The sequence below is a fragment of the Bombina bombina genome, chromosome 2 (genome assembly GCF_027579735.1).
Source record: "Bombina bombina isolate aBomBom1 chromosome 2, aBomBom1.pri, whole genome shotgun sequence".
Taxonomy (NCBI): Eukaryota; Metazoa; Chordata; class Amphibia; order Anura; family Bombinatoridae; genus Bombina; species Bombina bombina.
In genome coordinates, this window is record NC_069500.1 from 176,711,766 (window position 1) to 176,739,325 (window position 27,560).

Genomic DNA, 27,560 nt, shown 5'->3' on the forward strand with positions numbered 1-27,560 from the left:
CATGTTAAACGTTTTTGCTGGAATGTAGAATCGTTTACATTGCTGAGGTACTGTGTGAATAAATGTTTGGGCATTATTTTCCACTTGGCAGTTTTTTGCTTTAATTGTGACAGTTTCGTTTCTCTTCACTGCTGTGTGGGAGAGGGAGGGGCCGTTTTTGGCGCTCTTTGCTACGCATCAAAAAATTCCAGTCAGCTACTTTTATATTTCCTGCATGATCCGGTTCATCTCTGACAGATCTCAGGGGTCTTCAAACTTCTTTGAAGGGAGGTAAATTCTCTCAGCAGAGCTGTGAGAATTCTTATAGTGACTGTGTATAAAAAACGTTGTTTTGTTTTCTTATGTACAAATTTAATTAGTGTTATTTTTTACTAATGGGAACAAACCTTTGCTAAAAGTTGTGTTGTTTTAAAATTTGATGCAATAACTGTTTTTTCAGTTCATTATTTCAACTGTCATTTAATCGTTAGTACCTCTTTGAGGCACAGTACGTTTTTTGCTAAAAAAGATTATAACCAAGTTGTAAGTTTTTTGCTAGTGTGTTAAACATGTCTGACTCAGAGGAAGATATCTGTGTCATTTGTTCCAATGCCAAGGTGGAGCCCAATAGAAATTTATGTACTAACTGTATTGATGCTACTTTAAATAAAAGTCAATCTGTACAATGTGAACAAATTTCACCAAACAGCGAGGGGAGAGTTATGCCGACTAACTCGCCTCACGCGACAGTACCTGCATCTCCCGCCCGGGAGGTGCGTGATATTTTGGCGCCTAGTACATCTGGGCGGCCATTACAGATAACATTACAAGATATGGCTACTGTTATGACTGAAGTTTTGTCTAAATTACCTGAACTAAGAGGCAAGCGTGATCACTCTGGGGTGAGAACAGAGTGCGCTGACAATGCTAGGGCCATGTCTGATACTGCGTCACAGCTCGCAGAGCATGAGGACGGAGAGCTTCATTCTGTGGGTGACGGTTCTGATCCAAACAGATTGGACTCAGATATTTCAAATTTTAAATTTAAATTGGAGAACCTCCGTGTACTACTAGGGGAGGTCTTAGCAGCTCTCAACGATTGTAACACTGTTGCAATACCAGAGAAACTGTGTAGGTTGGATAAATACTTTGCGGTACCGGCGAGTACTGACGTTTTTCCTATACCTAAGAGACTAACTGAAATTGTTACTAAGGAGTGGGATAGACCCGGTGTGCCGTTCTCACCCCCTCCAATATTTAGAAAGATGTTTCCAATAGACGCCACCACTCGGGACTTATGGCAAACGGTCCCCAAGGTGGAGGGAGCAGTTTCTACTTTAGCTAAGCGTACCACTATCCCGGTGGAGGATAGCTGTGCTTTCTCAGATCCAATGGATAAAAAATTAGAGGGTTACCTTAAGAAAATGTTTGTTCAACAAGGTTTTATATTACAACCCCTTGCATGTATCGCGCCGATTACGGCTGCGGCAGCATTTTGGATTGAGTCGCTTGAAGAGAACCTTAGTTCCTCTACGCTAGACGACATTACGGACAGGCTTAGAGTCCTTAAACTAGCTAATTCTTTCATTTCGGAGGCCGTAGTACATTTAACCAAACTTACGGCTAAGAACTCAGGATTCGCCATACAGGCACGCAGGGCACTGTGGCTAAAATCCTGGTCAGCTGATGTTACTTCTAAGTCCAAATTACTTAATATACCTTTCAAGGGGCAGTCCTTATTCGGGCCCGGTTTGAAAGAAATTATCGCTGACATTACGGGAGGTAAGGGCCACGCCCTACCTCAAGACAAGGCCAAAGCTAAGGCTAGACAGTCTAATTTTCGTCCCTTTCGGAATTTCAAAACAGGAGCAGCATCAACCTCCACTGCACCAAAACAGGAAGGAGCTGTTGCTCGTTACAGGCAAGGCTGGAAACCTAACCAGTCCTGGAACAAAAGCAAGCAGGCCAGGAAACCTGCTGCTGCCCCAAAGACAGCATGAACCGAGAGCCCCCGATCCGGGACCGGATCTAGTAGGGGGCAGACTCTCTCTCTTCGCCCAGGCCTGGGCAAGAGATGTTCAGGATCCCTGGGCACTAGAGATCATATCTCAGGGATACCTTCTAGACTTCAAATTATCTCCCCCAAGAGGGAGATTTCATCTGTCAAGGTTGTCAACAAACCAGATAAAGAAAGAAGCGTTTCTACGCTGCGTACAAGATCTGTTAACAATGGGAGTGATCCATCCGGTTCCGTGGTCGGAACAAGGACAAGGGTTCTACTCAAACCTGTTTGTGGTTCCCAAAAAAGAGGGAACTTTCAGGCCAATCTTAGATTTAAAGACTCTAAACAAATTCCTAAGAGTTCCATCGTTCAAAATGGAAACTATTCGGACAATCTTACCCATGATCCAGGAGGGTCAGTACATGACCACAGTGGATTTAAAGGATGCTTACCTTCACATACCGATCCACAAAGATCATCACCGGTATCTAAGGTTTGCCTTCTTAGACAGGCACTACCAGTTTGTAGCTCTCCCATTCGGATTGGCTACGGCTCCAAGAATCTTCACAAAGGTTCTGGGTGCCCTTCTAGCGGTACTAAGACCGCGAGGGATTTCGGTAGCTCCGTACCTAGACGACATTCTAATACAAGCTTCAAGCTTTCAAACTGCCAAGTCTCATACAGAGTTAGTTCTGGCATTTCTAAGGTCGCATGGATGGAAAGTGAACGAAAAGAAGAGTTCTCTCTTTCCTCTCACAAGAGTTCCATTCTTGGGGACTCTTATAGATTCTGTAGAAATGAAGATTTACCTGACAGAAGACAGGTTAACAAAACTTCAAAATGCATGCCGCGTCCTTCATTCCATTCAACACCCGTCAGTAGCTCAATGCATGGAGGTGATCGGCTTAATGGTAGCGGCAATGGACATAGTACCTTTTGCACGCCTACACCTCAGACCGCTGCAATTATGCATGCTAAGTCAGTGGAATGGGGATTACTCAGATTTGTCCCCTACTCTGAATCTGAATCAAGAGACCAGAAATTCTCTTCTATGGTGGCTTCATCGGCCACACCTGTCCAGGGGAATGCCATTCAGCAGGCCAGACTGGACAATTGTAACAACAGACGCCAGCCTACTAGGTTGGGGCGCTGTCTGGAATTCTCTGAAGGCTCAGGGACTATGGAATCAGGAGGAGAGTCTCCTTCCAATAAACATTCTGGAATTGAGAGCAGTTCTCAATGCCCTTCTGGCTTGGCCCCAGTTAATGACTCGGGGGTTCATCAGGTTTCAGTCGGACAACATCACGACTGTAGCTTACATCAACCATCAGGGAGGGACAAGAAGCTCCCTAGCAATGATGGAAGTATCAAAGATAATTCGCTGGGCAGAGTCTCACTCTTGCCACCTGTCAGCAATCCACATCCCGGGAGTGGAGAACTGGGAGGCGGATTTCTTGAGTCGCCAGACTCTTCATCCGGGGGAGTGGGAACTTCATCCGGAGGTCTTTGCCCAAATACTTCGACGTTGGGGCAAACCAGAGATAGATCTCATGGCGTCTCGCCAGAACGCCAAACTTCCTCGCTACGGGTCCAGATCCAGGGATCCGGGAGCAGTTCTGATAGATGCTTTGACAGCACCTTGGAACTTCAGGATGGCTTATGTGTTTCCACCCTTCCCGCTGCTTCCTCGATTGATTGCCAAAATCAAACAGGAGAGAGCATCAGTAATTCTAATAGCACCTGCTTGGCCACGCAGGACTTGGTATGCAGATCTAGTGGACATGTCATCCTGTCCGCCTTGGTCTCTACCTCTAAGACAGGACCTTCTGATACAGGGTCCATTCAAACATCAAAATCTAACTTCTCTGAAGCTGACTGCTTGGAAATTGAACGCTTGATTTTATCAAAACGTGGTTTTTCTGAGTCGGTTATTGATACCCTGATTCAGGCTAGGAAGCCTGTTACCAGAAGGATTTACCATAAAATATGGCGGAAATACCTATACTGGTGCGAATCCAAAGGTTACTCCTGGAGTAAGGTTAGGATCGCTAGGATATTGTCTTTTCTACAAGAAGGTTTAGAAAAGGGTTTATCAGCTAGTTCATTAAGGGACAGATTTCAGCTCTGTCCATCTTGTTACACAGATGTCTGTCAGAAAATCCAGACGTCCAGTCCTTTTGTCAGGCTTTAGCTAGGATCAAGCCTGTGTTTAAAGCTGTTGCTCCACCATGGAGTTTAAACTTAGTTCTTAACGTTTTACAGGGTGTTCCGTTTGAACCCCTTCATTCCATTGATATAAAAATGTTATCTTGGAAAGTTCTGTTTTTAATGGCTATTTCCTCGGCTCGAAGAGTCTCTGAGTTATCAGCCTTACATTGTGATTCCCCTTATCTGATTTTTCACTCAGACAAGGTAGTTCTGCGTACTAAACCTGGGTTCTTACCTAAGGTAGTCACTAACAGGAACATCAATCAAGAGATTGTTGTCCCATCCTTGTGTCCAAATCCTTCTTCAAAGAAGGAACGTCTTTTACACAATCTGGATGTAGTTCGTGCCCTCAAGTTCTACTTGCAGGCAACTAAAGATTTTCGCCAAACTTCTTCCTTGTTTGTCGTTTACTCTGGACAGAGGAGAGGTCAAAAAGCTTCTGCTACCTCTCTCTCTTTTTGGCTTCGTAGCATAATACGTTTAGCCTATGAGACTGCTGGACAGCAGCCTCCTGAAAGAATTACAGCTCACTCCACTAGAGCTGTGGCTTCCACTTGGGCCTTTAAGAATGAGGCCTCTGTTGAACAGATTTGCAAGGCTGCATCTTGGTCTTCGCTTCATACTTTTTCCAAATTTTACAAATTTGACACTTTTGCTTCTTCGGAGGCTATTTTTGGGAGAAAGGTTCTTCAGGCAGTGGTTCCTTCTGTATAATGAGCCTGCCTATCCCTCCCGTCATCCGTGTACTTTTGCTTTGGTATTGGTATCCCAGAAGTAATGATGACCCGTGGACTGATCACACATAACAGAAGAAAACATAATTTATGCTTACCTGATAAATTCCTTTCTTCTGTTGTGTGATCAGTCCACGGCCCGCCCTGTTTTAAGGCAGGTAAATATCTTTTAAATTATACTCCAGTCACCACTTCACCCTTGGTTACTCCTTTCTCGTTGTTTCTTGGTCGAATGACTGGGACTGACGTAGAGGGGAGGAGCTATATGCAGCTCTGCTGGGTGAATCCTCTTGCATTTCCTGTTGGGGAGGAGTTATATCCCAGAAGTAATGATGACCCGTGGACTGATCACACAACAGAAGAAAGGAATTTATCAGGTAAGCATAAATTATGTTTTTCAATTTAAAAACTTACGTTTAACTTTACAGGTGTTATTGAATTGTGTTTATGCTATCTTTTACTATTATTGCACATCTCAAGAAAAGTTGTATTGTTATTTTTGAATCAGTTATATTGGTATTGTTTGTTGAAAAGCGGTAACACATTGGTCTTGTACCGAATCAGACACCGTGAAGTAGGCAAGACCCTCTCCAGTCCACACACACGCACACACATTATGCCCACAATAACGCACACAACTTCTATTACCTCTATAAATGCGAAAGGGTTAAACAGTCCAGAAAAAAGTTCCATGGTCTTTAGAGACCTATATAAAACATCTAACGATATCCTAGTTATACAGGAAACTCACTTCAAGAGAGGCCACAAACCCAAACTCTTAAGCCATAAATATAGAACGAGTTTCATGACCTCGGGCGGCTCCAAGCGGGGAGGAGTGGGCATATTAAACTCTCTACACTTTCAAGCGACCAACACAGAGAAAGATGAAGACGGCAGGTACCTAATTCTGGTGGACCTGCTATACAACAGGCCGATCACTCTCGCCAACATATACTTCTCCTGGTCGGACCACGCCCCTGTACAGTGTGCAATGGCGTGGCCGGACATGCCCCAGCGCCCCCTCCTTCTTATGGAGGATGGACGACTTCCTACTAGGGAATACACTAATTAAGCAAACTGTAGACCGGTCCATAGAAAATTACTTTAAAGAAAATGACATTGACAACATAACCTCAACCACCCTTTGGGAAGCACACAAGTGCGTTATAAGAGGAGAGCTGATAGCACATGAAGCGAGGGGGAAAAAAGACAGACAATTCATAAATTCTACTATGTCCCAAATTAGCTTCTGGGAAAAAGAGCATAAAAAACATCCACATTCCAGCAGCATATTAGAGTCCCTATCACAATCCAGAAAAGACTGGGTTGTAGGGGTACATTACACTTATAGTTGCAATAATTGAGTTATACAAAAGGAGAGGAATGCCCTGCCCTTGAGCACAATCGGTTGTAGTCCACTTAAATACAAAGTGGCCTACAGGTAGAGTGGCTCTCAAGCTTACAATGTAAAGGAGAGGGGATGGACACCGAAGTTTCAGGTGATGGGAAATCGAACTGAGAATAAGTGATTACATAGGAACAATAAGAAAAGAAAGTGTGTGGTAACAGAGCAAATGAGGCTTGAGGAAAAAAAAAGGGGGGGAAACCAGACGTGGACTCCTTGCACACATGCCCTAGAGATATGCAACTGCACCTCACTGACAAGGCCCAAGAGAGGCCGAAACATACGTCTGGGGATTGTTGTTTGTCTTGTTCAGAGAAAAATTGCCTGGTATTTCGGTGCTGGACTGTTATTGGGCAGGATCAGATTGATATGGTACAGGATATTTTTTCTCTGTGAAAAGGCATAGTGTGTAAAAAGAGACTGCACCCTGAGTGGCACTGGCCTTGTGGACAAGCACAGAAGTTTTTCTAGCTATTGTTCTGTCTCAGTGAGTGTGTGTCTCTATTTTCTTGAGCTTGGAAAAGTGTACCAGAATGTGGTTGTATGTCAGTAAAGAGGCTGTGAATATGAAGTAGTTTCTCTATCCTAGATCATGGGACAGCTGCACCTAATTACTGTTAAAGGGACCGTCTAGTCCAAATTAAACATTCATTATTCAGATAAGACTTGTCATTTTAATCAACTTTCCAATTTACTTTAATCATCAAATTTTGGTTTGTTCTCTTGGTATTCCTAGTTGAAGCTAAACCTAGGTAGGCTCATGTACTAATTTCTAAGCCCTTGTAGGCTTTTTTAATTGCTTTTCACAATAAGAGACTTAGTTCCTGTGGGCTATATAGATAACACTGTGTTCAGGCACGGGGAGTTATTTAAGAGTTAGCACAACACATTACTTAATGTATGTCAATAGATAATACAAAGTCATGTGATCAGGGGGAAGATGCCTAGATGCAAGGTAATCACAGAGGTAAAAAATATATTTAAAGGGACATAATACTCATATGCTAAATTACTTGAAACTGATACAGTATAACTGTAAAAAGCTGACAGGAAAATATCACCTGAGCATCTCTTTGTAAAAAAGGAAGATATTTTACCTCACAACTTCCTCAGCTCAGCAGAGTAAGTTCTGTGTAAAAAGTTAGACTTCAGCTGCGGTCCAACTGCAGGTTAAAAAAAAATAAAAAAATAAAAATGGAGAAATGAACAGCAGCCAATCGGCATCAACAGTGCTGAGGTCATGAACTCTTTTACTGTGATCTCATGAGATTTGACATAACTCTCATGAGATTTCATAGTAAACTTCCTTAAACTGAATAGGGAAATAACATGAGAGTTCACGAAGCTCACTCCCTTAGCTGTCCCGGGACAGACATACTGATTTGCTGCTTAGAAGTCCTTTACAATGGGATGTGGCTACTGAGGAACTGTTGAGGTAAAATATCTTTCTTGTTTACATAGAGATGTTCAGGTGATATTTTCTAGTCTACTTTTTACAGCTATGCTGCATCACTTTCAAGTGTTTCAACACTGTGCTGGTTATGCACAACTGGGGTATGGGTAATAAAGGGATTATGTATCATTTAAAACAATAAAAATTCTATTGTAGACTGTCCCTTTTAAGAGGTGTTATATATTAAGGTAAACACCTGGGTGGGAGGTGATGCGCAGGATGGGGGAAGCTAGTGCTTGTAGATCTGGGAGTTTGATATAAGTTTTGAGGCTAAGAAAAAGGAAAGATTAACATTCTTGGTAATAGTAAAGTATAGTGGGAGGATTTGTTTGAAACAGGACAGAGAGAGAGAATATATTGGAATATTACAATGAGAGTTAGAAACAATTCCAGAATAGCCCAACATATATAAGAAATAATTATACCCATTATCTTGATTGGAGAGATGAGTCAGATGAATTACCTTGTAAACTGGTTTGCAAATCTGGGAGTCTGATGTAAGGGAAATCTGTCTGCTTTCCACACAGGCAGGAAGTTCAAAGCCAAAACTCTCATTTCAGGTGGAGAGGACATGATAAATTTCCCTCAAGTTCTCCGCTAAGCTCCATTGATGGTATGGCGCTAAATGCATTTCCAGTAGGAGGTCACTCACCCACTTTGCAGCTGTCTGGGCAGAGTCAATTACAGATAAATGGGTCTTGCAAATAACCTCCAGTGACTTTCACCTAGAGTTTTGTGACTATCCCTTCCTCATTCTGTGACCCCCTCTTTTCCTGCAGATCCAGACAAAAGAATGCTTTTCTGGCAGAGCTTCATCAAGCTGTATTTTATTTCCCCTTACAAGCAGATGCGAGGCAATTTACCTCATCAAAGTTGGTGTTGTCTGGTATCTTCAATACATTTCTTCCTGAGCAGTATCTTAAGTGCTAGTGGTCTTCTTTTTTTTTTTTTTTTTTTTTTTTTTTTTGTTTCCCACCTATTTATACACAGTTTAACCATTGCGTTGTGTACGACTCTGGTGGGGCCACAATAACTAGAAATAAGCACTAAATGTACAGCCATTTCTATATATTCGTCTCTTTCATGAATAATAATCACCAATTTCCCTCCCTTGCTCTTCCCTGACCCTTCACTTCTGGACAGAAGTAGAAGGGTCTGGTGTAACACTGTTCATTATATAGTGGTAAGCGATTGATCAGTTGTGTGCATTGGTGATTATTATCCAGAGATTTGAGCCAAGAATTAGAAACTCCTGTATATTCTATTTTTGTGGGTTCATTTTCTAGTTTTGTTTTTTTTTGTTGTTTTTTTTGCGCTGTGAGTTAGGTAGAAACTAACATCATACATCTAAGCAGTACACGCTCGACTGTCAAATTTCTTGCAGTGACGTCCTGCATCTCATCACCTGGTATTCCAGACATGCTTTTATAATAATGGTTTTGCAGTTAAATAGCACAAATACCGCGATACAAAGTAATGTAGACAAACGTTGGTGTTTAAATTTTGAGAAGATGGCTATCCAATAATTATGTGTTACCATAAAAGTTGTCATTTATACAAGCTGTAATGTACAGGGTCATTCATATAAACAAAATGAATATATATGCTTTGCTAATACTTTGGAATGAATCTTGTTGGTGAGTAGGTAGTAGTACCTTTCAGGGCAGAGGGTATATTAAGGTGATGGTAAAACTGAGCGTATAGCCTTGTGGTTGACTTCCTGTTGGAGGCGGGGCAGACTGGTAACTGCAGGTGCTGTGGATGCTCCGTGCCTCTGTGAGAGGCCCAATACCACGCCAACATATGCTTTGTCTCCCTTGGCCACGTACAGGCTCGGGAGTAAGGATTGCGATCCAGCATGGGAAGTCAATAACAGCAGCCTAGATGTGCACGGTGGCTGGTGCACACCATTTCTACAGGGGCTTCTAAGTCCTGGAATAAAGACTCCTTCAAACAAAGCCCTCTAACTACATATAGGGCTTTTTGCATCAATTATATCAGTCCTTACTCTTACCGCACCTGCCTTTCCAAAAGAAAGCTGTGAGGCTCGCCTGTATAAGTGCAGACGTCTGGAGAGAAACAACGATAAGCCGTGATACTTCAATAGGAGAGACGCCGATACCACTCACCTGGTTGAGACTACTGGATATCTAGGCGACAGTCCCTTCCATCCTCTGGCGTGTCTGCCTTGATTGCGGCAGGGCTCAAATTGTGCGGGCTTGCTTGGAAAGCCCTGCAGTGCAAACAGCGGAGTCCCTCTCCCGGACTGAGAGTGGATTGAAATTAGCGGTGAGTCGTACGCAGGAGACCTGTGCCCCCTGGTCGGGCAGACAGCCAATAGGTGATCCTGCCTCCCCCCAGCGTGAGACGCTGGGGGTGTCATCGTCCACCGGCTCTGCTGCTGTTTGGTCTGGCTCTTTTCTTTCTTGGCCCGCGTACAAGCCGGGAGATAGTGGCTTGTGAGACTGACTAGATTACTGCTGCTGTACTCCTGACACTTTATCCTGACTGCATCTCCAGGTTCTCCCGCAGCAGTAAATCACAAGTGGAGGCGATCGAAGTGGCAAGGCACCCGTTGAGAGGGTAGTCACGGACACTGAGGTATCGTATCCAGGCCGGAGTATGGGTACACCGCAGGGGTACAAAGTACTTTGATTTTGCTTATTGCAGATGCACAGACTGCCTAAGTGTTCCTGGTAGCTGTAACACATAACGCATTGGTCCCCTTGTGAGGCTTATTGAGAGATCTATCAGCTTATGTGGACTATAAGGTGTATTTGAGGACTGAATACGGGGGAGTCATTACCTTCAGAGACTGTCATAAACTATGTGGGGTATACTGTATTAATATAAAAACCCTCTTCCTTTTCAGGTTGTGTCACAGAGATATGCTATCTATGAAAGTGAGAGATGTTAGACGCCTTAACAAAGTAACATAGATGGGGCACTATGCCATATCCCTGATGGTCAAGATAAAATATTAGCTCTGTTTGATAAATGTATGCTGTAAATTGACAGTGTTGAACTATAGGATTTGTATCTCTATCTCTGTCAATTAAGCTTATAGTTATTTAGCATTGTAGGGGTACACATATAAGCTAACCTGGGTAGGTTTCTTTCTCTCTCCCTCTTGCAGTATTGCTTTAAGCTAAGAAACTACCTATATATAGCTATGGCTATTTCCTTTTTCATCTGTATATTCCAAAGTATAGAGTTTTTGGCCTGAATTTGTCATATGTCGGAAAGAGTGTTTAAGTAAGGAATAACCCTTCTACATTTCAGAGGAAGGTATACGCTCAGGAATTTACAGATAGTCAATGTAAAATACTTCCTATGATGAATCATAAGATACTAGGCTTTGGCTGCTATAGAAAACATGAAATATTATTAATGAGTGTCTCCTCAAAATAATAGCACTGATCTAGCAGAGTTTGAAATCCAATGGTTGCAATAGTTATTTATCATTGTATATGCATATGCACAAGATAGAGTGGTTAATTTTTTTTTTATTTTTTTTTTTATTTTTTTCTCTTTTACTGTGTGGCCACAGGATTTATCTCTACCTGCATCTTATTATCTATACCTATCTATACAAAAATATTGTGTTGTCAGCATTAACCTCACGTTATAATAGGCATTAGAAAGGATTTTGAAGCAAGCAATAATTGTTTTTTTTTTCTTTTTTGTTTTTTTTTTTTTCTTCCCGGGGGTAAAAACACTATTATTTACTCTATCACAAATTGTCGTAATATAATAAGATAAGTTAGCACCCTCTTTTTCCTGTCTTTAATGACTCTCCCTGTATAATATAGGAGGTTTTACACAAATTATACTATTTGGAGCTAGTTTATTAGGGTATTATTTGGAGAATTTTTTCTTTTCTTTTTTTTGGTATACTATTTTTAAGTCACACAAGTAATAACGGTCACAATACTTACAAGTATTAGTTAGGTCCTGTACATGGATAAATATATGCAGTCAAAGTGCTCTCCCTCCAATATGGCTCCCAAAGCAAAAGAAAAAAAAGGGGGCAGCAGGAATCTGGACACTAGCAGCGTTTCCCCATCAGGAAAAAGTGTTTTCAATCCCCCCTCTAACAATATGGTAGAATTTGCGGCGGAAGTGGCAAAAATTCTGACGCCCCAATTTGATATGATCAAACAGGAGATCAGAAATGAGATATCAAACCTCACTTTAGAGGTCAGGCAATTTTCAGCTAGATTAGAGGAAATTGGGAATCGGATCTCAGACTTGGAAGATAGACTCAATGTAGCTGATCCTACTATAGATACTCACAGTAAAATTATCACCTCGTTGCAAGCTAAGATAGAGGATCTCGAGGATCAATCGAGACGTAATAATCTCAAAGTAATTGGTCTACCCGAAACCCCTGAGTTTCAAGACCTAATGAATTTTGGCTCCACTACATTACCACAGGCCCTGCAGATCCCAGTTCCTGCTGCTCCCTTTATGATTGAAAGGGTACATAGGATAGGCCAACGAAGGGAAGATAGTGAGACCCTGAGACCCAGGCCAGCAATATTTAAATTTGTGAATTTTTAAGACAAATTATTATATCTCAAACATTACAGGAAATGTAGTCCCTTCACATTAGGCTCTCATAAGTTACTATTGTTTCAGGACTTCTCTTCAGAAACACTAAGAGGAGAGATGTCGTTTTTTTATGGGAGGCTACAGAAAGAAAATTACAACATCAGATTGATATACCCTGCAAAATTAATAGTGCAGAAAGATGGCACTACACACACACTTAACAATGTTATGGAGGCTGAAGCTTTTTGTAGGGAAGCAGGGGTACCATGAATACATAGACAATTTACTAAGAGAGGCTTTTTGAACATGGAACTAGAACTTCTAGTTAGTTAGAGTCAGGTAGCAGATTGATATGATATTTGAACTAAGGAACATGGTTGACAAAGAAATGGTGTTTCAGGTGTGGGTCGGGGGGGGGGAGTGGGTCGTGTTGTGGGTTGTTGTTTTTTGTTTTTTTTTGTTTTTTGTTGTTTTTTTTTTCTTCTCTTCTCTTCTCTTCTCTTTCCTCTCTCCTCTCCTCTCTCGCCGCCGCTTCCCCGCCTGTCTCTCCCCACTCCCTTTGTGTTTCTCTGTTTACAGTCTCCAGAGAGGGCTCTCTGAGATTCTCTAAGGGGGAAATTATAGGCAGCACTTCTTCTGTATTCTCTGAGCGGTAAGATAAATAGTCCTGATGACAGGTAACCTTAATCTACTCTCTTGGAATATAGGGGGCATTAATTCACCAATCAAAAGAAAAACCGTAATAAAACATCTGGGGAAATTTAACCCTGACATAGTCTTTCTACAGGAATTACACCTTAACGCTATAGAAATTCCCAAACTAAAATCAAAATGGGTGGGGGAAGTTGTGGCGGCTCCTTTTACTTCAAGGAAGAGGGGGGTTGCAATCCTATTGAATAGAAAATTAGAATATCGAATAGTTAGCACTGTACCTGATCCTGAAGGGAGATTTTTAATAGTCGAATTGGAAATTAAAGACATCAGATACATACTGTGTAATATATACGGACCTAACCAAATTGATCATAATTTTTGGTCAGCTCTTTCCGTAAGATTACACAGATTTATAGGATTAAATTTAATTATCGCAGGAGATTTTAACCTGCTAGCAGATACTTTGCTGGACAATTCTAATAAGAGGGCACTAAACAGTAGAGGAAGAAAAGTCCGGATTTTCCGGCAACTTTGCTCACATTTGGGCATGGTTGACTTATGGCGAGTACAGAACCCGGATGTTCGTTTATTTACATGTGTATCCCATGTTCAACGCTCCTTCTCTCGACTTGACTATTTTCTGGTATCAGAATCGATGCTTGCCCAGAATTGGGTAACCAATATAGAAGACATAGCTATTTCTGATCACGCGATAATAACATTAAATCTTATAAACGGACATAAGAGGCCGGGTATGAACTATATCTCCTTCCCCAGATATTTAAGTAGTAACATCAAATTCCAGAACCATTTTCGCTTGAAATGGACAGAATATCTTAACAACAATAGTAATTATATAGACAAGATTGAGACATTCTGGGAGGCCTCTAAGGCTGTTTTACGCGGCGAGATTAAATCATACACACTCTACTGGACAAAAAATTGTAGCGCAGTTGCTAGACAACTTGCCAATCGGGTCAAGAACACATATAGAGCCTACATCTTCAGACACACGAGAGAATGCTGGGAGGCTTATATTGCAGCTAAGACACTGCGGGATACACATTTAATACAGACGAGTGCCCAGGAAGATCTCAGAATGAAAGCTAGATATGGGGGGTTCACAGGTAGGTCAGCGAAGTTTCTTGCCAGATTAGCTAAGTCTTCATCTAGACACGCAATTGCTTCTATCAAGCAAGGAACCATAAGATACACGAAGCATACGGATATAGAAAAAGTTTTTTTTTATTTCTTTCAGGATTTATATAAACAAGACCCCATCAACACAGATAAGAAAAAGGCATTCTGGGAAAAGATTAAAGTCCCACGTTTACACATAGAAGCTAGGGATACTATTAATATGCCCATTACAGAAGAAGAAATATTATGGGCTATTAAAAATGCGAAATCCAATAAAGCAGCCGGCCCAGATGCTCTTCCCATTGAATACTATAGAATTCTACAATCACAAATGCTACCTATATTAACTAAACTTTTTAATTTTTATTTTTCTGAGAATACGAGGTGCTCTGCCTCCTTCTCAGCTGCAAATATCTCCCTGATATTAAAAAAAGGGAAAGACCCCGAATTACCAAGCTCCTTCAGACCTATTTCGGTCCTAAATACCGACTATAAGCTGCTTGCGGCCATTATAGCCTCACGATTGAAACCCCACATGTGCGATTTAGTCCATGAGAATCAATCTGGCTTCATGCCGGGGCGTAAGCCAGTAAGGAATACAAGGAAACTATTAATTTTGATTGAATCCTTTTGGAACAAATATAAGTCTATGGAGCCTCATGAAAGTATTGATAAGGCTATTTTGACGGTCAACGCCGAAAAGGCCTTTGATAGGGTCAGCTGGGACCATCTGTTCTTTGCGTTAGAGCAATTCGGGTTCTCGGGTCCTTTTAACAAATATATTCGTTTAATCTATAGTACGCCTTCCTCCGCGGTGATTATTAATAATATAGCTACTCATCGATTCAACCTCTTTAGAGGGACCAGGCAAGGCTGCCCACTTTCCCCCTTTCTGTTTAACCTTAGTATAGAACCCCTGGCTATTCGACTACGGCAAGAGCTTGACGGGATCTCACTTGCAGGTGAGAAGCTGGTTCTTCTCCTTTACGCGGATGATCTTCTGTTTCTATCTAACCTTAAGGTCTCAATACCTATCTTACAGAACACCACCAAAGAGTTTGGGGAAATCTCAGGGTTTAAAATCAATATTTCTAAATCTGAACTAATGTGGATAAATAAAAAACCCCTATTGCAGGTAAATCACCCCTTTAGAGAGGTTCCCCAGATTACTTATCTTGGCTTAAGGCTATCCAGAAACCCGGAAGAATGGTACAGGTTAAATCACAGGATGGTGATGGACTCTTGTAAAAAGAAGCTGGAGGAATGGACTAGGCTACCGATTGCGTTAACCGCTAGGGTGACCTTGATTAAATCAGTTATCTTCCCTAAGCTCCTTTACATCTTACAAAACATTCCATCGTTATTACATAAGAGATATTACGATATACAATAAGGCGTGTTCCAAGTTCTTATGGAATGGCAAGAGACCGCGGATTGCCATCCATAGGCTCACGAATTCTAAGTTATCAGCGGGTCTGGCACTTCCTAATATCCAGACATATAATTTAGTTATTATTGCCAGATTTGCAATAGATTGGCTAACTGAGAAGGAGCAAATTACTTCGTTCGCCTGGGAATCGCAGGTGGTGGCTCCCTTCCAGTTAAAGGCCCTATTGCACTGCCCACTCACCTCAATTCCATCTAATATATTTTATTTGGGCACCTTCAAGAATGTTATTATGGCTTGGCAAAGGCTATGCATAGAATTGGGAAATTCTCCATATGTTTCACAATATTTACCCATAGTGGGTAACCCAGAATTCGGTCCTGGGCTTTCCAATCGGGTATTTAAAGAATGGGAGACAAAAGGTCTCCAAACCCTGTCCCAACTACGAGATGCAGGAGGATATACACTTATTTCAAGAAATTGCAATCCGATTCGATATAGGTATTCGTGAATTCTATGCCTACCTCCAAGTCAGACACTTTCTCCAGGAGCTACTTATAAAATATGGGAATAACTGGTCCCTAGGTGAGCTACAGAATAGGATTACAATGTACGCAGCAGGTAGATATGCAATTTCCCCCTTGTACCTATTGTTAAATCAGAAAGCATCAATCTCACAAGTAAACGAGATGGTGGATAGATGGGCTAAACTATTTCCGGATATAGACGAGCAGACAATTATGGGGAGTTTCAAAATAGTTCAACAGAGTTGGGTTCCGACTTCATGGAGGGAGTCACAGATGAAGGTTGGACTACAGAGATACCTTACACCTGCGGTTCTCTCTAAGTGGTATAAGACAAAGATCCTCTGCCCTAGGTGTTCTGCTACAGGCGCTGATCTGTTTAATTGTTTATGGAGTTGCCCTAAGGTTCGCAAATATTGGGGGAAAATCATATTTTGGATGACGGCAGTTCTGAAAATGGCCCACAAATTATCCCCTATTGAGATCTTCTTCTTAGTATTTATTAGGCTGTAATTCTTAGGTATACCCTGGAATTTTACTATTATACTGGTAGCACGTAACCTTCTCTTTAAAGCATGGAAAGCATCTTCTACACCTACAATGGCCCAATTTAAAAGGGCTTTGACAGATCAATTCATAGTAGAACAGATTAACATGTCATACCCACAAGATAAATACATAGCGACATTCCTTAAAAAGTGGGAGACATTTGTGGGCTCTCTGCCCTTAACTCATCAAAAAAAATTAATTAAACCAATTAGAAACTCAGAGTTTATACAGGTGAATATTCTGGCGGGCCATTTCCCGAGAGAATGGGCAGAGGACACTGAGTGAGGGGTCGGGGGGGGATGGGGACGGGGACGGGGGGTGAGGGGAGAGGATAGGTTAACCCTTTTTTTTTTTTTTTTTTTTTTTTTCTTCTCTCCTCCTTTTTTCTTTTTTCCTTTTTCTCTCGTTGTGGCAGGACAATTCTGTCATACGGGATATTGTTTCAATGTGTGCGTGGCATTGTTTGTTTTGGGGGGGGGAGGGTGGAAAGTTAAAAACGCATGAAGATGAAGAAATAATAGCTATTTGATAAAAGGTTATATGTTTATATTATGCACTTTAGCCAACATATGAATGTTTGCCTTAAACTGATTTGTAAGATTTGTATCTATGCACGGGCACTTTAGGCCCCCTATTTTGGCTTACCGCTTTCACTTCACTATGGGCGTATTTTTATATAATTACTGTGATTTTGTTCTTACTTCTACCTGTAACCGTCAATGTAGTAAATTTCTTTGTCTTGGTTATAAATAAAATTTTAAAAGAAAAAAAAAAAAAAAACTGAGCGTATAACTTCAGTGGCGCGCTCGGGCGTGCTCTGACTAGATAGCGTGCCAGTGAAGCGCTTTTGAAAAACTAGACCCACTTAGTAGACCCTGGAGTGGAGACCAGGTAAATCCAACTTTGGAACTTTTGAAAAAATGATCTAGAAAGCTGCCGCTAAGATAATGTTGTATAATTCTGCACTATGTGCAGAACTGTAAAACCTTATTTTGTAAGTTTACTTACCTTTTAAGCCAACACTTGCGTATGTTAACCCTTTAAGGACAAGGCCATTTTTCAATTTCTTTCCCATAAGGACCAGGGCTATTTTTACATTTCTGCGGTGTTTGTTTTTAGCTGTAATTTTCCTCTTACTCATTTACTGTACCCACACATATTATATACTGTTTTTCTCGCCATTAAATGGACTTTCTAAAGATACCATTATTTTCATTATCTTATAATTTACTATAAAAAATATAAAATATGATTTAAAAAAATGGAAAAAACACACTTTTTCTAACTTTGACCCCCAAAATCTGTTACACATCTGCAACCACCAAAAAACAACCATGCTAAATAGTTTCTAAATTTTGTCCTGAGTTTAGAAATACCCAATGTTTACATGTTCTTTGCTTTTTTTGTTATAGGGCAATAAATACAAGTATCACTTTGCTGCTGTGAAAAGTAAATAAAATAGAGGCGGCCTTCAAGGGCTCAGAAATTATCATATGTGCCTTCCTAGGTTTGCTTTCAACTAGAATACCAAGAGAACAAAGCAAAATTGTTGATAAAAGTAAATTGGAAAGTTGTTTAAAATTGCATGCCCTATTTGACTGTCCCTTTAACAAAGATTGTCAGTTTTTCGGCAACATATCTGTTTTAGTATAGGAATAGTAAAATGTTTTATTAAATTTTATATTTGCAATATTTGAGTTGTATTAGAGATCTATTTGCAATATTTCCAAACCATTTTTTTCTCTCCAAAATTAGCTATAGTTACATTGGAACACTGATATCTGTCAGAAATCCCTGAATATCCCTTGACGTGTGTGTGTGTGTATATATATATATATATATATATATATATATATATATATATATATATATATATATATGTATATGTATAATTTTAGTAGACAACCCAAAGTATTGATCTAGGCCCATTTTGGTATACTTCACGGCACCATTTCACCGCCAAATGCGATCAAATAAAAAAAATAATTGTTCCCTTTTTCACAAACTTTAGGTTTTTCACTGAAATTATTTACACACAGCTTGTGCAATTATGGCACAAATGGTTGTAAATGCTTCTCTGGGATCCCCTTTGTTCAGAAATAGCAGACATATATGACTTTGGCATTGCTTTTTGGTAATTAGAAGGCTGCTAAATGCTGCTGCGTACCACACTTGTATTATGCCCAGCAGTGACGTGGTTAATCAGGTAGCTTGAAGGGTTAATTTTAGCTTTAGTGTAGAGATCAGCCTCTCACCTGACACATCCCACCCCTGATCCCTCCCAAACAGCTTTCTTCCCTCCCCCACCACACAATTGTCCCTACCATATTAAGTACTTGCAGAAAGTCTGCCAGTACTAAAATAATTTTTTTTTTTTTTAAATAAAATGACTTTTTCTGTAGTGTAGCTGTCCCCGTTCCAGATCGCTTTTAAAAAGTATCCCCCCTCTCCCACCACTTTTTTTTATTTTTGCATGTGGCTCGATCACGGGCGCGCGCACCCAACATTAAGAACTGCTGGCCGGAAGGAAGTTCCCCAGCGATGGGGCTCCCACCCACCAACGATCGGCACCATCGCTAGCCAATGCAGAGAGGGCCACAGAGTGGCTCTCTCTGCACCTGTTTGCCAAATAAGGTATTGCAGTGATGCCTCAATATTGAGGCATCACTGCAATACCTTGAATGCGGCTGGAAGCGATCAGGATCGCTTCCAGCCACTTGAAACCCCTGATGACGTACCCTGTACGATGTGTCGTTAAGGGGTTAATGCTTGGCCATGGAAATCAATTTCATTAAGCTCTCAATGCACAGTTCTTGATGTTGCTTCCAAAGGCAGTTTGAAACCCTGTAGTGAGGGATGTAACAGATTAAACTATTTTTATGTACTATGCAGTGGCCCACTCCCTTTTTAAATCCACTGAGCTCTACAGTTACGACACATTGTACTGCCAATAATTAGTAGGGGTGTCCACATACCTTTTGGCCATATAGTGTATCTGGCCAGTAATAAAATGTAAAATCAATATTCATAACTACTGCAACACTTTTTTTTTCTTTCTTTTTTTTTCTTTCTTTTTTTTCCTTCTAAAATATTTGTTTTCTAATAGGTGCCCTTTTTGCCGGGTGATTCTGATTTGGACCAACTTACAAGAATATTTGAAACACTGGGTACACCGACAGAAGAACAGTGGCCAGTGAGTACTGTTTTGGCTCTGGTCAAGGGGGCAAAAAATGCACTTTTAATAAATGTATCTTATGTACTTTAAATATTAATGTAACAGCCTTTAAGTTGTCCTTACAAAATCAAATTTACATTTCTGCTTTCTACAGAAGTCCACTTGCTTTAGAGGCTCTAAACCAGATGAACAAATCAGATTTCTAGGTCTGACTGGTATAAGTCCCAATGGAAAAATAGAGCTTCCCAATATACAATCAGGACTTCCTAAACTGCTTAATGTTTCTTAACGTGCAAAAATGTACCTAAAATTCACAAGTCCACTTGCTTTAGAGGCTCTAAACCAGATGAACAAATCAGATTTCTAGGTCTGACTGGTATAAGTCCCAATGGAAAAATAGAGCTTCCCAATATACAATCAGGACTTCCTAAACTGCTTAATGTTTCTTAACGTGCAAAAATGTACCTAAAATTCACAGGCTTTTAATCACTCTTCAAGCCTATTGTAGAAGAATTATGGATTATTACACTGCAAATAAATTATGTTAAGCACATTTTTTGGGCTTCTTAGTGTTGCTTAACATACAAAAATGATCTTTAATATTATTCCATTGCCACCAAATTTTTCACAATACAATATTCCAACACACAAATTGTGGAACTCATTACCAAAGGAGGTAGTGAATGCCAATACCCTAGATAAATTTAAAAATTGTTTGGATACATTTCTGTCTATAAACAAAATTCATAGATATGATTGTTAGTATTAAATAAGTTTCCAATTTACGTCTAATATCAAATTTGCTTCTTTCTCCTGTTATTCTTTGTTAAAGAGAGACATAGATATTTTGGTCTTGGCTGAATCAGAATATGTCAATGCACAAATTTTGAGTTGTTGTTTTTTTCCCTACAATTTTAAAGATACTTTTTTACTTTTTTGTGAAATGTGATAATGAATCTTATTATATCCTCCCCTTTTTTTTTTATAAAATAATTATAATCTATTAAAGGGATAGTCTAGTCAAAATTAAACTTTCATGATTCAGATAGAGCATGCAATTTTAAGCAACTTTCTAATTTACTGCTATCATCAATTTTTTATTCATTCTTTAGTTGAAAAAGATGGAATGTAAGCTTGGTAGCTGGCCCATTTTTGGTTCAGACCTGTGTAGCACTTGCTGATTGGTGTCTAAATGTAAGCATCCAATCGGCAAGCACTACCCATGTGCTAATAAAGATAGGCCGGCTACCAAGCTTTACATTCTTGCTTTTTCAAATAAAGATACCAAGAGAGAGAATACAAATTGATAATAGGAGTAAATTTGAAAGTTGCTTAAAATTACATGCTCTATTTGAATCATGAAAGTTTTATTTCAACTAGACTATCCCTTTTTAATTCTATAAATAAGTAGCTAGTTAGAATGATCATCCCCTGATAGCTCTTTTTATGCTAAAAAAATGTGCGTGAGTGTGTATATATAAAAATATATCAGAGCTGTGCATTTTGCAGGGTCATTGGATGTGTGCCCGGTCCAGAGTGCAATGTTTTGTATGTGTCTAGGGTGTACGGTGATGGTCCTTAAGGGGTAAAAGGTTATTTTTGTATATTAAGCAGCCCAATAAATGTAGCTATTTTTTTGCAGGGCGGGAATTCAAAACTTATGAAGCTTCTAGAATAGGCTTTGGCAGTGAAAAACGTCACCTGTGCAATTTGAGGCAGTTGATTGATGTTTAGGGCCATTTTTGCAGGTTAAGCAACATTTAAGCAATTTCTTCGTTAAAGGTTTTAGGAAGTACCTCTATGATCTAAAGGTATTAATAAATATAACGTAAACAGTATAAATTCTTATGATATAAGCCATTCTTTTGTATATTGCAAAACTCTGTCTACTTCTCTTCAGTCATATTTATAATGTTGCTTATGTATTATAAGGCAAAAACACACAAATCTGTCTTCATATATCCTTCAGGCGGGGGTGTATGTTTACCGGTTATTTACAACATCCTTGTTTGCCTTACACAGGGCATGTCCAATTTACCAGACTACGTAACATTCAAGAGTTTCCCAGGAACACCTCTCCATATTATCTTTAGTGCAGCAGGAGATGATCTTTTGGATCTTCTGAAAGGTTTATTTATCTTCAGTCCATGTGCACGATACACAGCCTCACAGGTGAGTTATATGTAAATCTGGTAACTGGAGTGCAGTGCCTTGTTCATAATGGGTATAAGGGAATATTGTCGGTATTTTATGTTTAAATAATTTTTTTATTAGTTTAATAAGGAACAGAAAGAAACAATAACAAGTTAACAATCAAGTAAGTAGGGACCCTTCCCTCTATTGACCTCTATATTGAGGCGCATTATGAGGTAAGTTTACAATAGGACTGGAACGTAGGATGATTAATTTAAACAATAATCGTCAACAATCCATTAATTTCTGGCTGTACCTATCTTCTAAATCTCCATTTGTATATTAGTAGTAAACTCTTAGAGCTGCCAACAGTCTGTCGATACTTAATCTATATTCTGTTACAATACCAAGTAGCGTCTCGAAGATTGTTGTATCTTCTTAAATACTCTTTCTACCTTCATCTATCTCAGTTTATTATCAGAAAGCCTCTGGATTAAAGATAATCTTTCGTAACTAGTGGTATCCTCTTATTCAAGAGTATGTTTTCGAACAGAAGTAGGGTTAGATAACTTGGGTATAAAAAAAGAGGGGAAGGGTGGGGATGTATGGGAGGGGAAGGGAAGTGAGGACACATCATTCCTTGGTTTATCTTATATGTACATCAATAAGTTTTAAGTTATTATTCTTGTTATGACCATTTAAAGTTCTATCTTCCTACTATCTTGTCTGAATAGATTCTATTTACTTATCCAGTAGTACCATACTGCTTGGACCGTATCTTTGTCTAGAATACTTGACGCTATCTCATACATGGTGTATGTATGGTGAATTTTATTAAATATTTCTGTCCAGGTTGGCACTCCAGTTTTCCAATATCTAGCTATGCATATCCTCGTGATTGTGCATAAAATCCTAATAAATGTATTAATGTGCTTATTGTATATGTTCATGGAGAAGAGTCTGTTGTATTGTGAGGTTAATGTTTTCATCTAGGATCTGGCTGAGGAAGGCCGACAATTGTTTCCATACCCCTGAGACTTCCCTACAATCCCACCACATATGTCTATATGTTCCTGTTTCTCCACAATCTCTATAGCAAAACCTACTTCCTTGCAGGTTCATGTGGGCTGTTCTTGTGGGGGTCAAATACCAGCGATAAATAGTTTTAGCAACATTTTCTTTCAGATCTACACTTATAAGTCCTTTCTCAGAATATCTTTTCCCACTCTTTTATATCTTTACAAATGTGTTATTGTCGGTATTTTAAAGGAACATGAAACCCAGAATTGTTCTTTAATGATTCAGATAGTGCATGAAGTTTTAAACAACTTTCTAATTTTACTTACGATTATCAAATGTTCTTTATTCTTTGTATCTTTTGTTGAAAAGCAGAGACGTAAGCTATATGGCAGCAGTTTTGATATGTTTTCCATTTGCAAGAGCACTAAATGGCAGCACAATGTCCTGCCATGTAGTGCTACAGACACCTACCTAGGCATCTCTTCAACAAAGAATACCATGGGAACAAACCTAACGTGATAAAATAAGTAAATTTGTATATATTTTTTTTTGTATGCTCTGTCTGAATCACAAAATATTTTTGTGTGTTTCAGATCCCTTTAGGTTATTGCCACTATCTCAGTAGGACTTTTGCAGGTGCTGAACAGGGGAATAGCTATGGATATATTAGACAAGGTAAACTCGTTCTTAAATTCCTTGAGAGGCCACACTGAGTAATTGTGGTCATCTATCCTTTTCTCATACAAGGTAATCCTTGTAGAAACATTAAACACTAAATACATTTCATGCACCTTCTATGGGTGCCACAGTTTTGGAACTTTGGTTTCACTGCAGCTATCTGAATGGCCGTTACTGCACATGTGCAAATGCATGTCTGCTCTGGAATGCAGATAAAGCTAGATTCCAACATCGAGGCACCCGTAACTACGGGAGATGGGGGAATAACCTCAATACTACGCTTATAAAAGATATTTAGTGTTCACTTTTTTAGATTAAAAGATACATTAGAGTATAACCTCTTAATGAGACATGAAAGTCAAAATTCATAGTTCAGATGGAGCCTGGTGTCTCAACCTGTGGTACATTCATCCCTAGGGACATCCCTATTGGCAAGGGGTACGCCAACATTCATTCTTAATGTTTTATCATATCTGCATTAGGGCAAAAACTTAAGTTCTAGCCTCGAGCACCCCTAACTGGTCAAATTGTAATGCCCAGCCTGGGCTGGACAGCTGCTCCACTCACTGTGACCTTCTTACCTGTTCTCAGATAGGGAATTCCTTGGACTTTGGCCAGTCAGTGACATTTGAGGGCTGTTGTTGAGAAATGCTGATATAAAGTGTTTCTCATGGAAAGTGTCAGGTAAAGTGTTTCACTAAAGACGTGCCAAGTGTAGGCCCACAGTGAAATATCACAAGGAAAATCTACCATGATGAAATGTGCCAGGTAAAGTGCATTATGGCGAAATATGCCACAATAAAATGAGCCTGATAAGTTACATATGTGAGTACGTTTAGAAGCAGAAATGTGATAATATAAATATTGGTTCCTCCATTTGATATATTGTTTTTTTTTCTAGCTGGTGATTGGTGGCTACACACATATTCCTCTTGTTAAAGGGACAGTCTACACCAGAATGTTTGTTTAAAAAGATAGATAATCCCTATTTCTTTCCTATGACATGGAGAGTCCACAATGCCATTCCAATTACTAGTGGGATATTCACTCCTGGCCAGCAGGAGGAGGCAACGAGCACCATAGCAAAGCTGTTAAGTGTCACTTCTATTACCCATAACACCTGTTTATTCTCTTTGCCTCTGTCAATGGAGGAGGTGAAGTTTGGTGTCTGAAGATATTTATTCCTTTTTTGGGTACGTTTCCCTGCAAGCAAGGATTTGGATTTAGCTGTGTCCACGTCAATCTCTTGAGTAAGAGTAGTGGTGGCTTTTAAGCAGTTAGGAAGTATTGAGGTGGTCCTAACGTTGTGTTTCTAACATATTGCTGCCCTAGTTATAGACAGCCAGAGTTGGTTACTCTGTTCTTTCTTTTTTTCTACAGGTCTCTGTAAGGAGTATGTGTCCTTTCACGCCTTGTGAGCTGTCTTCCTGCCGGATAGCTAGACTGCAGGTAAGTGCTTTTTGTCTTCTATGTTGTGGAAGAAACCTGCAGAAAAATGGGACAATGATATATTCTTTATGTACAGGATTACTGGGGAAGTGTGCAGGCACATTTTGTATGTCGAGACTTGGATCTTCCCTTAATATGAGGACGTTTCATATGTGGCTCTTTAGTTAATTCACTATGGTAGGGTTTTTTTTATGGGCATTTTATTAGAGGCATTTTTCTAATTGGGCATATTTATTATTAAAGTTGCTTGTGACTTTTTTATTGTGAAGCGGCAAAAACTTTTGCTTCAGTTTGACTCGCCAGTTTTGTCTTGGAACGTGCGCTTTTAGTTGCTGCGCAGTTCCTGTTGAAGCCGGTCATGTGACTTCCCACTCATCTGACTCTGAGCGGAGTGTAAAGATAAATTATTGCCCTCTGAGCCCAATGTCTCTCAGGATGATGCTGTTCAGGCAATGCCACAGCTTTCACCTTAAACGTCCCAAGCCTTAATGGCTTCACATACAGTGCCCTGCGGTTCCTTTCAGCCTCCTGGAGGAGTATATTTGCCATCAGATTTTGCTGCTCAGAACTATCTGCAGCATTCTCTGCCTTTCCTATGTTAGGGAAACGCAAGAGGAAATCTAACTTGTCAGATGGTAAGGTGTCTGTCCCATCTGCTGCCATGAAGGTTGACCTCCCTCATAAGTCTGATGAGGAGGATACCTTGGTAGCCTCTGAGGGTGAAATCTCAGATTCTGACAGTATAATTCCTTTATCTGATTCTGAAGAGGTAAATTTCAGATTTAAGCTTGAGCACCTCCGCTTACTGCTAAAGGAGTTTCTGGCTACTTTGGACGACTCCGACACTTCTGTCGTTGTCAACCCTAAGAAATCTAGTAAACTTAACAAGTACTATGGTGTTCCTTCCGCTGTGGAAGTATTTCCTGTTCCAGACCGTGTGTCAGAGATCATTGCACAGGAATGGGATAAACCGGGGATACCTTTCTCCCCGTCTCCCGCTTTTTAAAAAGATGTTTCCTGTTGCTGACTCCCTTCAAGACTCATGGCGCACAGTTCCTAAAGTAAAATGGGCTATTTCTACTCTGGCTAAGAGAACCATGATTCCTATTGAGGATAGCTGTTCTTTTAAGGATACCATGGACAAAAAGCTGGAGGCCTATTAAAAAAAAAAAATGTATGTTTATCAGGGTCTACAATGGCAACCTGCAGTTTGTATTTCCACAGTAGCAAGTGTAGCATCTTTTTGGTGCAATGCCCTGTCCGAACTGATGTTGGAGGAGATCCAAGATAGGATTAAGGCTCAAATTAGCCAATTCCTTTAACTCTGATGCTAACATGCAAGTCATTAGACTGGGAACCAAGATGCCTGGCTTCACTGTCCTAGCCCGCAGGGCTCTCTGGCTAAAATCATGATCAGCTGGTGTTACCTCCAAGTCCAAGCTCCTTTTGCTACCTTAAAAGGGTAAGACCCTGTTTGGTCCTGGTCTGGCGGAGATAATTTCTGAAATTACAGGTGGGAAGGGGTCTTTTCTACCACAAGACAAGAAGAATAGACCTAAAGGACGTAAGAGTAATTTTTGTTCCTTTTTGTAAATTCAAAGGTCAAAAGTCTTCCTCTCCCTCCAAGCAGGAACCATGCAGATCTTCCTGGAAACCTAATCAGTCTTGGAACAAGGGAAAGCAATCTAAGAAACCCTCTGCTGAGACTAAATCAGCATGAAGGTTCTGCCTCTGGTCTGGAATCGGAATCAAGTTGGGGCAGACTTTCCTTGTTTCGTCTAGCATGGATAAGAGATGTCACAGATCCTTGGGCTGTGGACATAGTATCTCAGGGGTACAAAATAGAATTCAAATCTTGTCCTCCCAAGGGCAGATTTCTCATATTTCTCCTCTCAAGGTTATCTGCAGATCAGGTAAAAAGAGACATTCTTAAGGTGCGTTCAGGACCTTTCCTACCTGGGAGTGATTGTTCCAGTAAGAGAACAGGGTCTAGGATTTTATTCAAATCTGTTTGTGGTTCCAAAAAAAGAGGGAACTTTTTGACCCATTTTAGACCTAAAGTGTCTTAACTGGTTTCCATTTTGAATGACGGAACTCTGAGAAACTTGTCGTTCTATTCTTCCTTTGGTGCAAGAGGGTCAGTTCATGACGACCATAGACCTGAAGGATGCGTATCATGTTCCCATACACAGGGATCATTACCAGTTTCTGAGATTTGCTTTTCTAGACAAGCACTTTCAGTTTGTTGCTCTTCCATTTGGCCTTGCCACAGCTCCCATAGTTTTAAATGTTCTGGGGCTCTCTTGGCAGTTGTCAGATCCCGGGGAATTGCAGTGGCTCCTTACCTGGGCGACATATTGGTTTCAACATGCAAACTCTAATGTTCACACCAATGGAAAGTGAATTTGGAGAAGAGTTCCCTTGTTCCAGCTACAAGGGCGGTTTTCTTAGGGACCATCATTGATTCACAATCCTATGAAGGTTTTTCTGATGGAGGTCAAAAGATCCAAACTTCT

At 40.2% G+C, this 27,560-nt stretch overlaps 1 protein-coding gene across 1 annotated transcript in view; it reads left to right on the forward strand.

Annotated features, from left to right (window-relative positions):
• The window catches only part of CDK7 (cyclin dependent kinase 7), a 77,311-nt gene that overhangs the window by 36,125 nt on the left and 13,626 nt on the right, over positions 1 to 27,560 (forward strand). Inside the window, exons 9-10 of the mRNA XM_053701355.1 lie at positions 19,696 to 19,782; positions 21,787 to 21,936. Coding sequence (XP_053557330.1) covers positions 19,696 to 19,782; positions 21,787 to 21,936 — 237 coding nt within the window. The remainder of the gene's footprint in view (positions 1 to 19,695; positions 19,783 to 21,786; positions 21,937 to 27,560) is intronic.